The 13618-nt window shown below is 39.6% G+C and overlaps 1 protein-coding gene and 1 non-coding gene across 2 annotated transcripts; both read right to left on the bottom strand.

The window, feature by feature from the left end:
• Positions 1-6749: 6749 nt before the first annotated feature.
• si:dkey-220f10.4 (tubby-related protein 3) lies at positions 6750-13592 on the bottom strand. The gene is made up of 12 exons (XM_046367917.1): positions 13316-13592; positions 12721-12877; positions 12214-12456; positions 11788-11928; positions 10931-11077; positions 9421-9590; positions 9022-9183; positions 8690-8802; positions 8378-8492; positions 8160-8258; positions 7807-7978; positions 6750-7581 (listed from the first exon to the last, which is right to left on the bottom strand). Exons 1-12 carry the CDS (start codon positions 13355-13357, stop codon positions 7448-7450), a joined length of 1695 nt encoding a protein of 564 aa, XP_046223873.1. The 5' UTR covers positions 13358-13592; the 3' UTR covers positions 6750-7447.
• On the bottom strand, positions 11480-11608 carry LOC123989649. The gene has a single exon (XR_006830604.1). It is a non-coding gene; the product is annotated as a small nucleolar RNA SNORA17 (small nucleolar RNA).
• Positions 13593-13618: the final 26 nt, after the last annotated feature.

Raw genomic sequence — 13618 nt, 5'->3', positions numbered from 1 at the left:
GTTCCTGCTCCCAGCTGTTCCTCATTCTCCTAACTACCTCGTTTACTCTTTCACACCTGTCCCCTATTTTGCCCTCTGATTAAGTCCCTATTTCTCTCTCTGTTTCTGCTTCTGTCCTTGTCGGATTCTTGTTTGCTGTTCGCTGTGTACTTGTTCCGTCCTGTTGTGTTTTGCCTATCATCAGATGCTGCGTGTGAGCAGGTGTCTCTGTCAGCTACGACCCGCGCCTACCCGAAGGGACCTGCAGTCTCCAGCCCCACACGTCGATTTCTGTTATCCCCGTTTGGACATTTCCTCGATTAAGGATTCAGGATTATGTTATTTTCTGTTTGGACTTAAATAAACTCTGTTTCTGTTAAGTCGCTTTTGGGTCCTCACTCACCTGCATAACAGAGAGACAGAAGAGGGAACGTAGGCGAATGAGAGAGCGAGAGGAGTAGTAGGAGCAAAAAGGCAAGTGTAGAGAATCGGTGAGAGAAAGTTACAAGAAGGATATCAGCAGGGAAAAAATGATGTGCGTGTGAGACCTAATAACTTATCAAAAGTCATAATAGTAATTATACCTAAATTCTGAGTAGGAGATAGAATGACAAGAGTCAAGAGAGGAAAGGAAAAGAGAAGATAAGGGGACATACAGAGAGAAAGAGAGAGGCAGAGACAACGAGAGAGAGAGAGGAAGGAGAATCCTCGCTGGGGAAATGCTTGGACCTTTAAATTAGGGCTATTTTCTGGGAATTGTCTCGGTAGTAATGCCTGATTTTACGACTATAGACAATTATAAAAATAGTTATTTGCGTGGAATCTCTATAATTTCAAAAAGTGCTGGTGGTCCAACGGTAGATTTATTGCCTACCATGCGTGAGACTCAGGTTCATATCTCAGCCTAAGCACCAATTGACTAAAATCTGTGTTTCGGATAATAGTTGAACTATGGACATGGTGTTTGTTTATGATATGAACTGAACATTTTAATAGCTTGTTTAGGTTAAATTGAAAGACTAATTCATTCTAAATAATAACGAGACGATTTCGATGTAATACGTTGTCTTGCCTAAATTGTCAGAGTCTATTTAGAAGATAGCGAAGGAGTCAGGCGCAGGACACAGGTAAGAGTAAAAAAACACTGTATTTACTCAATCCAAAAATCCCGTTATCAAACAAGGACAAAACAGGATAGAACTCCAACACACGAAAGAAAATCACGCACAAACAGAAAGGGAAACCAGAGGGTTAAATAAGGAACATAATTATGAGATGGGAACCAGGTGTGTAAACAGACAAAACAAACGGAAAAATGAAACATGGATCGGTGGCAGCTAGAAAGCCGGTGACGTCGACCGCCGAACGCCGCCCGAACAAGGAGAGGGAACAACTTCGGTGGAAGTCGTGACATAAATGGTCTGCTGGAATAACCTGTGAATTCTAAATAATTAGCGGAGATATAATTGTGATAGAGTTGTGCCCATCGAAATGTGTTTTTATTCTTATGGATTGACTGGTGTCGGATAAAAGTTTTGTGATAGTTTCTGGTTATTGATTATTGGCTTGATTGTTTAGGCAACACCAGTGAATTGGAACAGAAAGTTGATGAATTCTAACATTATAATCTGTTTCCATTACATGGAACAATGTCAGGTCAGCAAAGTGGATTGCAGGTTGAGTTCATTTTATTTTAAAGGGACAGTGCACATTAATCTCAGTCGTGTGTGTCTAATGGCAGGGTATTCCTATCAGCATTTTGAGAGACTGTTTGCAGACAGACTGAATGTTGCAAAGCAAGCTTGGGCCAAACTAGTAGTAGGGGAATTTCATAGATTTAAAGTACAATATTGTGTCCAAGGGTAGCGCATGTTCAATTAAGTACATATAACCATTGAGGAAATGTAAAACTAATGATTGGAGAGAGTACAATGGAATTATCATTATTATTAGGTTTTGTTTGTAGTCAACGTTTGGGTTTCTGAATCGGGGTAGTATAATGAATGCTGACCAAGTGTTTTTTTCTGTGAAAAGGAGTGATTCATTGTCTCTCTTTGGAAATGTTTTCTGGGGGCTGTAATCTTGAAGGGAGTGAGTGAGATAGAGGCATATTTCTACTAAATTGAAAAGGTCTGGAAATATTTTGTTTGTTTTTAACCTAGGGGTTTGAGGAGATTTCCATTTTTCCTAGAGAGACGATATCTTAAAAGGGGGTACACACACATATGGAATTTTAAAAGTTTTATTTTCTGAATTTGAATTAAACACTGGAATTATTTTGATAAAGGAATGTTTCCACAGGCCACAATCAACTCTATGCAAAGGAGATGTGTCGTGCTGCATGAGCAAAATGCTAGTCATACCAGATACTGACTGGTTTTCTGATTCATGCCCCTACTTTCTTTTTTAACAGTATTGGTGACCAACAGATGCATATCTGTATTCCCAGTCATGTTAAATCAATAGATTAGGGCCTAATGAATGTATTTCCTTATATGAACTCAGTAAAATCTTTGAAATAGTTGCATGTTGCATAATCTATTTAATTCAGTGTATATAGAAGATAAGTGCAGATACAGAGCTCCTGGTCATGTGTCAAAGTTGGTCATATTTGAGTTTGTATATACACATTGGCACACATAGTGAACACATAATGACAGTGTTGTGTTAGTTCACCTGTTGCATCACTGAGCTATCTAAAGAGTCATATTGTGTATATATAGAGAGTTGGGCCAATGCGGTTTCAGTCTGATAGTTGCGAGCGAGCCACTTTCACCTACATAGACATTGCTAAGTGATAATTGATGCTTCTGCTTTGTGCTGCTTATTTCTGATAGTTTTCAAAACCTATGAAGATGTCCAGTAAAGATAGATTTGTTGACACCACAACACAGTACAGACTTAGATACACATTATCCTGAATGCTAATCACTAACAACGTCTGCTAAATTCGCTGCTCGGTTTTGCTTGTTCACAGCAGGTCATTTCATATGGAATTATCAGACACGCTCTCGTATCGTTACGTCACCGACATTTGGAGAATAAAGACGTTTACATGGCAGCCATTCTAAAACCTGACCGAACTCCCTCTCTATATGGCTCTGATCTAAACTTGTGAATTGACTACTTATTTTTAGGGATAAGAGTTTTTCCTGACCATGTGACCTCACCAGGAAATACTCCTGTCCTAAAGTGTGAGAGATTAGTAATTGACAATAATAGGTAATACACCTTTTTTTAAATATTTTTTTTACAGGGAGGCAAGAAAAATAAACTAATATCCTCACCATACAGCAAGCAAACTGGGATAACTAGTATAACTTGGGCCTAAATCATGGTAACCTAAGTTTGTGAGCAACTTTCACTAATCAAGTGACAAGTTTGTGGCAGAGGAACAGTAGAGGTTATTCTTTTATCTCACAGGAAGATGCTTATAAATGTCTTCAGTCATCATTGCCAATATTATTGTCAGTTCAAACTAAACATCATTAACACAGGAAGTGTGTTGCTTTATTGAGAGGAAAGGCATCTTTTAACTCCGCAGACAACGTCTAAAGTTAGTTTTGGTATAAGGTTTCACTCAGACACAGAATAGATAGGCTACATCAGAAAACATGTTTTGTGGTCAAATTAATTTACCACAGGGCTTAACTGTGGCCTATTCTTATATCTGTGAAACTCAATTGCTCTCTGTGTTCAGCAATACAGTAAGTGCTGAAAGCTTGACTGTTATGGTATCGGAATTACTTTTGTAACTGTTGTGCAAGAGGAGAAATCATGAGTCATTGGTTTTTATCTACATCTGAATCTGCTGGATGTAGTGTTTCCAGATCAGCAGTGAAGATTGGTATATTCATTAAGTTCTTTGACTAAAAGTATTTCCGTCCTTGACTGCGATAAAGAGACCAAAAGGAGATAGTGGGGAGAGAAGATACTAACTTCCTGTACAAAAACAACATCAACACAGAGTAATGGGTTTACAAGATGTTTTATGCCATGGCTATAATTTAACACATTTAACACATTTGTCCCTAGAAATGTGTTCATTTACAGGTAGAAATACATTCAACATCCACTGATGTAGCTAGCAAGTTTACTAGAAAGCTACAGTAGTTGCCTTGGTAACCAAACAAACAGACTTGCTTGTTTAGATCATTGGTTCTCAAACTGTGGGGCGCGCCCTGCCTTTTTTTAACGGAACTCAGTCTGGCTTTAAATTTTCTCTTGAAAGTTATAATAGTCGAATGCACAAGGAGTCATTTTGAAATTGGGTAATGCATCAACAGTTTTCCTCTTGTCAAACCAGTCATTGCATACCTTAGAGAGCTATAATGTGTCAGAAATGTCCAGATCAACTAGCCCATGTCAGCTAGGTTTTTTTAGACCATACATTCTGTTGTAATGTTTGAGTCAGTCAAATATCACATGAATGCACATTAGACATGGCAAAATGTATAGAATTGCATGAAAAGTAGCTTTAAAACTGCTAAATGTTCTCTGCATCCCATGAGAACATTTTTATAATTTCAGGAAATAGACTTCAAACTTGCAAAATGTTCTCTCCACCAACAATAGGGGTGTGAATAGTTTGTGTCACGAACAGTGCTTGTGCCCATAGAAATAGACGTGGCTGAAAATCGAATTCATCAATGCCAATAATGTTTTCAATTCGACTTTTGCCTTCAAAAGCAGCTCAAACATAGAACATGTAAGGATGAACTATAGCCATTGAACGCTACCATGCTGATATACCATGCATTACAGGAAAATAATGCACGCTCTAAATTGTCCTTCAAGCCAATCAGAAACAAGTATTCAACAATGCCGTAGTATAAAAATGATTAATCAACATGACAGTTTTATACATCAGTAAACATTCTATCAATAACAATTTATGGCAAATTCCACATCATTATCTTAAATAGAGTCTCTTTGCAGCTTCAGGAATCCAGACTAATTTCCTGGTGGCACCGGTGCTACTTACATTTTAGGTTGGTGGCACCAGCCCATAATTTGGTCGTACCAAACTTGTTGCAGCATCACGCAATAGGAAAAAATGACCAGCCATTTTAAAAAGACGTTCACAATGCTACTGAGATGATATGATTCAGAAAAAGCTGTCTTAAGATGAATGCTGTCTTAAGATGAATTTGTAAGTCGCTCTGGATAAGAGCGTCTGCTAAATGACTTAAATGTAAATGTAAATGTAAATGAATGCACAATCTGTAAGTCGCTCTGGATAAGAACGTCTGCTAAATGACTACAATGTCAACGGAAAATGGAACATGTCCAAGCAGGAATGCATGATCAATATATTTTGACATGCACCCTAAACCAGTGATTGTCATGAATGGGTTGACATTTAGTCTATTGTTGCTATATTTTACTCTCAAAATAGGGATCCAGAACTGCAGATTTCTTCTGTTAAATAGATATAAATTTGCTTGCATCTATTGTGTGTACAAATATCACATAGGCTAATTCATTTGTAAACTCAAAATGCATTAGTTAGATAGCTAAATATAATATGCCGGTAGTTAGTTGTGTAATTGATTAATCTAACAGTAATTGTAATTTCCTAAAAACTTTGCAGCCCAAACAACTACCTCTTTCCCTACTGTATTTAATTTATCTATTTATTTTGCTCCTTTGCACCCCATTATTTTTATTTCTACTTTGCACATTCTTCCATTGCAAATCTATCATTCCAGTGTTTTACTTGCTATATTGTATTTACTTTGCCACCATGGCCTTTTTTTTGCCTTTACCTCCCTTATCTCACCTCATTTTCTCACATCGTATATAGACTTGTTTATACTGTATTATTGACTGTATGTTTGTTTTACTCCATGTGTAACTCTGTGTCGTTGTATGTGTCGAACTGCTTTTCTTTATCTTGGCCAGGTCGCAATTGTAAATGAGAACTTGTTCTCAACTTGCCTACCTGGTTAAATAAAGGTTAAATAAATAAATAATATATAGGCCTATGCAATCACCGCAAATGGCAGATGTGTGCTTCCCGCACTCCACTACGTATATCTAAAAGATATAGCCTGCCAGATAGTTTGGTTAAAAACTGTGCTTAAACAGCTAATATTGAGACTTGAGAAATAAATGTAATACCTTTCAGAAACCTTAGACCCTCCTCTCTCCAACAGCCACAACAGCTTCTAAACTTTTATTTTCCCACAATTGAATTTTGAAATGTTACAATCAGAATGCATTTTGCTCTCCAACTAACCTACTTGGGAGCAGCAAGGGAGAAACAAGCACAGGGCAGACCTGACTATTTCATTCAGGGATCAGAAAAATGGTGCACTTTAGATCTGACCAAATCGTGGTTTTTGCCGCCCCCCAAATAGCACATTTTGAGAGAAGTGAAGTGACCAGCTAAAAATGGCAGCTCGCACCGATGCAACCAATTCAAATGTAACTCGCAAAGCCAAGTCAAAGCCCAGATAACAAATGTTGCTTCTGGGAACATTTTTGAGAAGGTTATTTTTCTAAGAACCAAAGGAGAACCTTTAGGGAATGTTATGGAAACATTCGCTGGGAAGATCTCAAAATGCGACTAAATGGTTGCAGTCTAGAGCCCTGCAGCTGTCTTGTTACACTGAGTATACAAAACATTAAGGACACCTGCTCTTCTCATGACATAGACTAACCATTTGAATCCAGGTGAAAGCTATGATTCCTTATTAATGTCACTTGTTAAATCCACTTCAATCAGTGCAGATGATTCCTGTGTGTATCAAGAATGGTCCACCGCCCAAAGGACATTCAGCCAACTTGACACAACTGTGGGAAGCATTGGAGTCAACATGGGTCAGTATCCCCGTTGAATGCTTTCGACACCTTGTAGAGCCCATGCCCTGACGAATTGAGGCCGTTCTGAGGGCAACAGGGGTGGTGTTCCTAATATTTGGTATACTCAGTGTATGTTGCACATATGAGATTATGTGGAATGTAGAAAAAAATGGAAAACATGAATATGTTACACTTTGATAATGTGGAGCGGAGCCTTAAGACTGCAATCAATATTAAATAAATGAATTGGACATATTTATTATACATATTTCTTATAAAAATGTTTCAGTTCAAATATGATCAAACAGCCTGCACAAAACAGGTATGCTGTGCAACAATGTCATTCTAGTGGTTACATCTACCAGACATCTAAGCACAATATATAATTCAGAGGACCTAGTTGCTGTTTTTCAGATAACATTTAGTCATATGTGTTCCTTATTGAGACTGAATCATAACCTATACTCAATGACGTTGATTAGTTGTTACGTATTTTTCGTAAAATCTAAAAAATACTTTCTGTAATCTCAGGTGTTGAAAAATATCAAACACTTATCCGATACTACCTGGAATGCACATTGACAATTAATACTGTGATATAATTGTAAGGGTAAGCCATTAAGGCTCTGCTTCTGCTTGATTGAGTTGTCCACACTTGGTATCACTCACAAGCCAGTTTGCCATCGAAGGAGGAGAGCGTGATGGCAAAGGCCTGCAGGGGACACATAGGGAAGCTATAGTCCATGGAGAATACGTCCTCTGCCACCCGACCAAACTGCATCACAATGTAGTCCTCTGGAAGGGAGTGTAATTGTCCCATAGTCAGCAGGGTGGTGGGGAGTTGGATAGCAGTACATTATAAAAGGGTTAGTTGGCATTGGAGGCGGGGGAATTAAGCGAATTAAGGCATTTTTAAGACACTACATGCAGAAATATAGAAAGGGTATTCTAAGACAGTTTATAGCCAATCAGGCGGCCTAAAGCACCTCTATTTCTCAGCAAACAATGGCTCTATCTTACCGTTGTCAGGGTGAACGATTTGGAAGTTTTTGACGGAGGCCTGTGTGACTCGGCCGTGGAAATTGAGAACGTAGGACTGTGTCTGTTCATTCCAGCTGGGGGACTTGTTCATGAGGCACACTAGGTTGTCAGTGTTACCATTCTCATAGCGGGAGAGCAGAGACTCTATATCCTGAGAGATAACAGTAGATGAAGAAGAGAGTGGTAAACAGACTGGCCGTACCATATCTTTATTTATATAGGTACTCATTCTATTCTCTTATTCTATTCTGCATCATATGTATTGGTTTAGTGGCCTGATGAATTTAACATTAGGTCTCAATCTCAGGAGTCTTAGGTGTCGATAAACATACACTTTTTGGACGAATGCACACTCTCTCATCATTCTCCATCATGCCAGGAATAACCACCGTCATTTTCCTGGGGCCTTTGAAACCTAGAACATTCTTCTCCTGAAAGACAAAAATACAGAAGAGAAGGTCATAGTTATTGGTCGGATTAATTTTTTTATCAGGAGGCAAAAGCCTCTTAAGGAAGTCATTGTAAAGATGTAAAATTAGGTTTGACTCACATAACAGATTGCGGCAAGCTCTTGCCGAACTGACTCACACTCTTTGACGAAAGGCTTCTTATCTGGGTTATCCCCGCCGTCAAACACTGTGAATTTGGTGCCTAGCACATTTGATCTGAAAGAGATTGATCATACGATTTACATAGTACTGTGAAGTTAAACAGAAGAACGGGACAGATGGGCACAATAAATAAACAGACAGACAGACAGAATGGAAAAAAATACTAAACTAAATTAAAAGTTGGTCACAAATGTTTTTTAAACTTAAAAAAAAAAGTATGGTTGAACATAGATCGGTTGGGGGTTAGTTACCTTAGTTTGCCTATATAACTGTCTGTGTCTCTGGAAAGTTCTGTTGGATCAATGGAAATGAGATAATTGGAGGTTTTGCACTTCTTCCTCTTCCTGCCTGCCATTAAAAACACCTGAGAGAGGTAGAGAGAAAGAGGGGTATTAAGGGAGGATGGAGGGAGAAATCAAGAATGGACAATGAGAAAACAACAGTTACATGAGTGCAATTATTCTGATGATCAAACTGACATAAAGGCTGGCCAATCATATACAGCACAAGGAAAGACTTGCAGCAAGAGCATTCACATTGGCCAGCCATATATTCCATTGAACATTTTCTTTAGCACCCTTACCCTCTTCCCATCCTCCTTCTCCATATGGAGATAATAAGTGGGGTACATTCCTTTCTCCACGCCCCGCCTGTCCCGAGTGATTCTGCACTGGATTGTCGTATCTCTAGGGGCCGGATGCAGGGCAAACTTTTCAAGATCTTCAACTGACACAGGAGTTGTCACCTGAGAGACAGAGACAGGAAGGAAATGGGAAGGGTAGGGAGAGGGAAGGAGAGAGAAGAAAGAGGAAGAGATGGGAGGAAAGATGTTGATCAATGATTTTTTTTTGACATAAATTGTCTGAATGAAAGAGATATTTATAAGGTAATGGCTACCATATCTAGGTTAAAGGGAAAATGGTTCATCTCTAAAATGGACAAACACTGTTCTTTTAGAGTGACGTTTTTATCACACTCTTACTCTTCCAATGTTGTCGTGGCTGTCTGAGGTGTCCTGCTGCCTGTAGTTGGAGTTAAGCAGTGCGCGATTGGCTTTCTCAGCTTTTTTAGTCTTTTTTGGAGTTTTCTCTTTTTTCTCTCTTTCAAGAATTTCATCTTCCTCCCTCTCATTGTCACTTATTTGGCACCTTGCTGTAGCAGTGGATACAACATATTCAAAGTTATTTCATGTACACAAAAGGGAAACTCTTTGCAGTATACCGGAAGGTTAGTTTAGTTTATACCGGTAATTGTACACTGAACAAAAATATCAACACAACATTTGCCTCATGCAGTGCGACATATCTCCTTTGCATAGAGTTGATCAGGCTGTTGATTGTGGCCTGTGGAATGTTGTCCCACTCCTCTTCAATGGCTGTGTGAAAATGCTGGATATTGGCGGGAACTGGAACACACTGTCGTACACTTCAACCCAGAGCATCCCAAACATGCTCAGTGGGTAACATGTCTAGTGAGTATGCAGGCTATGGAAGAACTGGGAAATATTCAGCTTACAGGAATCGTGTACAGATTCTTGAGACATGGGGCCTTGCATTATCATGCTGAAACATGAGGTGATGGCGGCGGATGAATGGCACGACAATGGGCCTCAGAATCTCGTCACGATATCTCTGTGCATTCAAACTGCCATCAATAAAATGCAATTGTGTTCGTTGTATGTAGCTTACTGCTGCTCATACCATAACCCCACCTCCACCATGGGGCACTCTGTTCACAAAGTTGACATCAGCAAACTGCTCGCCCCCACACAATGCCTTGCACACTGACTGCCATCTGCCCGGTACAGTTGAAACCAGGATTTATCCATGAAGAGCACACTTCTCCAGCATGCCAGTGGCCATCGAAAGTGAGCATTTGCCCACTGAAGTAGGTTACGACCCCGAACTGCAGTCAGGTCAAGACCCTGGTGAGGACGACGAGAACGCAGATGAGCTTCCCTGAGACAGTTGCTGACAGTTTGTGCAGTAATTATTAGGTTGTGCAAACCCACAGTTTCATCAGCTGTCCGGGTGGCTAGTCTCAGCCGATCCGGCAAGTGAAGAAGCTGGATGTGGAGGTCCTGGTCTGGACTGGTTACATGTAGTCTGCGGTTGTGAGGCCGGTTGGACGTACTGCCAAATTCTCTAAAATGATGTTGGAGGCGGCTTATGGTAGAGAAATTAACATTCAATTCTGAAAAACTGCACATTTTAGAGTGGTCTTTTATTGTCCGCAACACAAGGTGCAGCTGTGTAATGATCATGCTGTTTAATCAGCTTCTTGATATGCCACACCTGTCATGTGGATGGATTATCTTGGCAAAGGAGAAATGCTCACTAACATGGATGTAAACCAAATTTGAGAGAAATAAGCTTTTTGTGCATATGGAACATTTCTGGGATATTTTATTTCAGCTCATAAAATACGGGACCAAACCTTTACATGTTGCGTTTATATTTTTGTTCAGTACACCTTGCAAACGTATGACTCACATGTGTTGAGGTGTTGTTTTTTCTTGGGTGTTCCTGGGATGGGGCTTTTTGACCAATCCTTTCTCTCACCATCACTGTCCCATTCTGGCGTCTCAAACTCTACTACGGAATCTATCTGAATAGCTGGAGACTTAGTGATAGTGTTTGCTGGTAATTGAGAGAAATATAAAAATATGGTAATGCTGAAAGGTAGTCATGAAATGTGTTATAAAATATTTTGTGTTGCTCTGCATATTGTGTAAAGTATGTAGCTACAGCATCCAAATAACTTTGCAGTCACATCAACTTTGTTCTGAATATGTTTTGTTTTTCTGGAAATCATATCTACTAGTTAGTCACAGGAAACAGATTAAAGCAGCCTTATGTCATGTCTTCACAGAACATGAAGAGAATGAGTTATACAGTACATAACTTCGGGTACTTTTTAAGGTTAGTCCAAGTGCATTGCTGATAGTTCTAGAGTACATCAGTTTGATAGGACGACAACAAACGTGCTTGATCAATGGGTTATAGACATACACCTTGCCCTCCTGAGGGAGGATACCTGGGTCTATCTGGCTCGGTTCCGTACCCGATGCCCACTGAACAGGGCAGTCAGGCTATCGTGAGCCATTTACTGTTTGCCCTTTCATAGCACAACAGTGGCATTGGAGCCAAAGTTACGTCTCAAGGGGCAAGGCCTACAGATGCCTTTAGCTGTAACTCACATTCTTCTATAAAACACAAACCAATGACAAAGCCTTCAAAACCAAGCCTTCTGAGCAAGCATTTGTAACCATGTCTGTGCACATCTCATATACGGTGGCAGAGGTTATCATCACACATTCAGCATTGTGTATGACATTTGTATCTCTTACCCTCTTGTTCATCAGTCTTGTTTTTTTTCTCTTTACTTGGGGTGTGTCCTTTCAATTTGTCCTTCTTTGTTTTTTTCTCTCGCTTCTCCTTCTCTTTCTCCTTCTCTTTCTCCTCTCCCTTATCCTCATTCTGTTCTAACTCTAAAACATAAGACAGAATAGTATTTTTTACTACATTTTGAGGACCATCTTTCTATTCCTCCTTGAGGAAGCCTCCTCTGACAAACAATCACAGATACGCACACACACACAGCAAACACACAGCAAAAATACACAACCCACACACACAATATCCTGTGTGCGTCATGTGTGTGTGTTGTGTATTTTTGCTGTGTGTTTGCTGCTGTTTTTGCTGTGTGTGTGTGTGTGTGTGTGTGTGTGTGTTTGTGTGTGTGTATCATATCTCATAGGATAAAATGATCTCACGTTTTGCTTGCGCCTTCTCCTTTTTCACACCTTTCTCTTTCTTCTCCTTCTCTTTCTTTTTCACTTCTGCTGGGCCTTCATTTTCTGTACTAAGTTTAGGCTTTGGCTGGCTGTCAATTTCCACATCTATAGTTTTGGTGATGATGGGTTTCTCGGGGGGCATCTCATCTGTAGCATCAGTGGTTTTTAGGCTGAGCTCTCCCAGAGTAATTTCCTCCAGTGGGTTATCATGGGCTTCTTCAGCTGAAGAGTATAACATGGCCATTACAAGTCAGGCATACAGTACTAGATGGTTATTGGTAAATTATGTACAACTAATAGTTCTCGCCTACATCTGGACAGAGGTCGTAACTATTCAACAATATTTTATTCTTGATAAGAATGGTGTCAATATGGGGATATGTATTTGTAAGGCTGATAATGCAGGCCACCCAGTTGTATGACTGTTCTGTGGTTCAGTATACTGTATTGTGAGAGTACTATACATTGAATGTTCATATCACCAACCATTTAAGGAGTTGTTGCTCTGGGATTGAGTAATCAACAGGTCTGTGTCATCTGCTCCAGTCTTCTGCTTGCTTTTCTTGGGTCGAGCGTCCCTATTGGCTGTGACCATTTGGGTATCGGCCCTCCTTCTCTGCTGCTTCTTCATCAAAAGTGAACGCTGAGGGAGATTTTGGGCTTAATCTTAATTCCGAGATTGCATCAATGTTCTGCCTCTCCATCGGGTTCAAAAACACAATAACCACTTGCATCACTTTCAAAAGAAGTTGACCTATTTCTTTGATTAGTTACCCTTTCATATAGGTTAAGAGTTCATTCTTATTGTAAGATTGTCATGTTTCATCTATACCACTAAATGTAAAATGTTACATTGTTTCAATATTCACAATTTAAACCACACATGATTTTCTTTCGAATAGGTTAATAAATTGAGGTTTATATAGTCTAGTATCTAGCGAGACTGGTTGCTTTTATTTGGCTTATACACTGGATCTGTAGACCACATATTTGGTGACATTTGCCTTTATCACACAATATTGTCACGAATGTCAGTTTAGAGGAAGTCATCTGAATTATAGTATCATTTTGATTTCCTTACCTGATTGTCCAGCTTTAGTTGACGCAATTCTGGGTCCTCCATGGCTAAAGTAATTGTACTGTAAATAACACTCCAATAGGACCGCTAATGACCGTCTGCTGAGGAGAAGATACCACACTATCTAAATAGATTTACCTGGACAAATGGTCAGCCTGCAGACAAATAACACAACTAATGCGCACAGACAGATTCTCAACGTAAAAACATGAAACGTGTTTCATTCTATCTCTCTCTCTCTCTCTCTCTCTCTCTCTCCCCGTCTGACATAAGCATATGCACCTGCATGCAACAGAAGGTAAAGTG

This window comes from Oncorhynchus gorbuscha, linkage group LG11 (genome assembly GCF_021184085.1).
Source record: "Oncorhynchus gorbuscha isolate QuinsamMale2020 ecotype Even-year linkage group LG11, OgorEven_v1.0, whole genome shotgun sequence".
Classification (NCBI taxonomy): Eukaryota; Metazoa; Chordata; class Actinopteri; order Salmoniformes; family Salmonidae; genus Oncorhynchus; species Oncorhynchus gorbuscha.
Note: the sequence above shows the minus strand (reverse complement) of the source record. Positions and strands in the feature narration are given on the sequence as shown.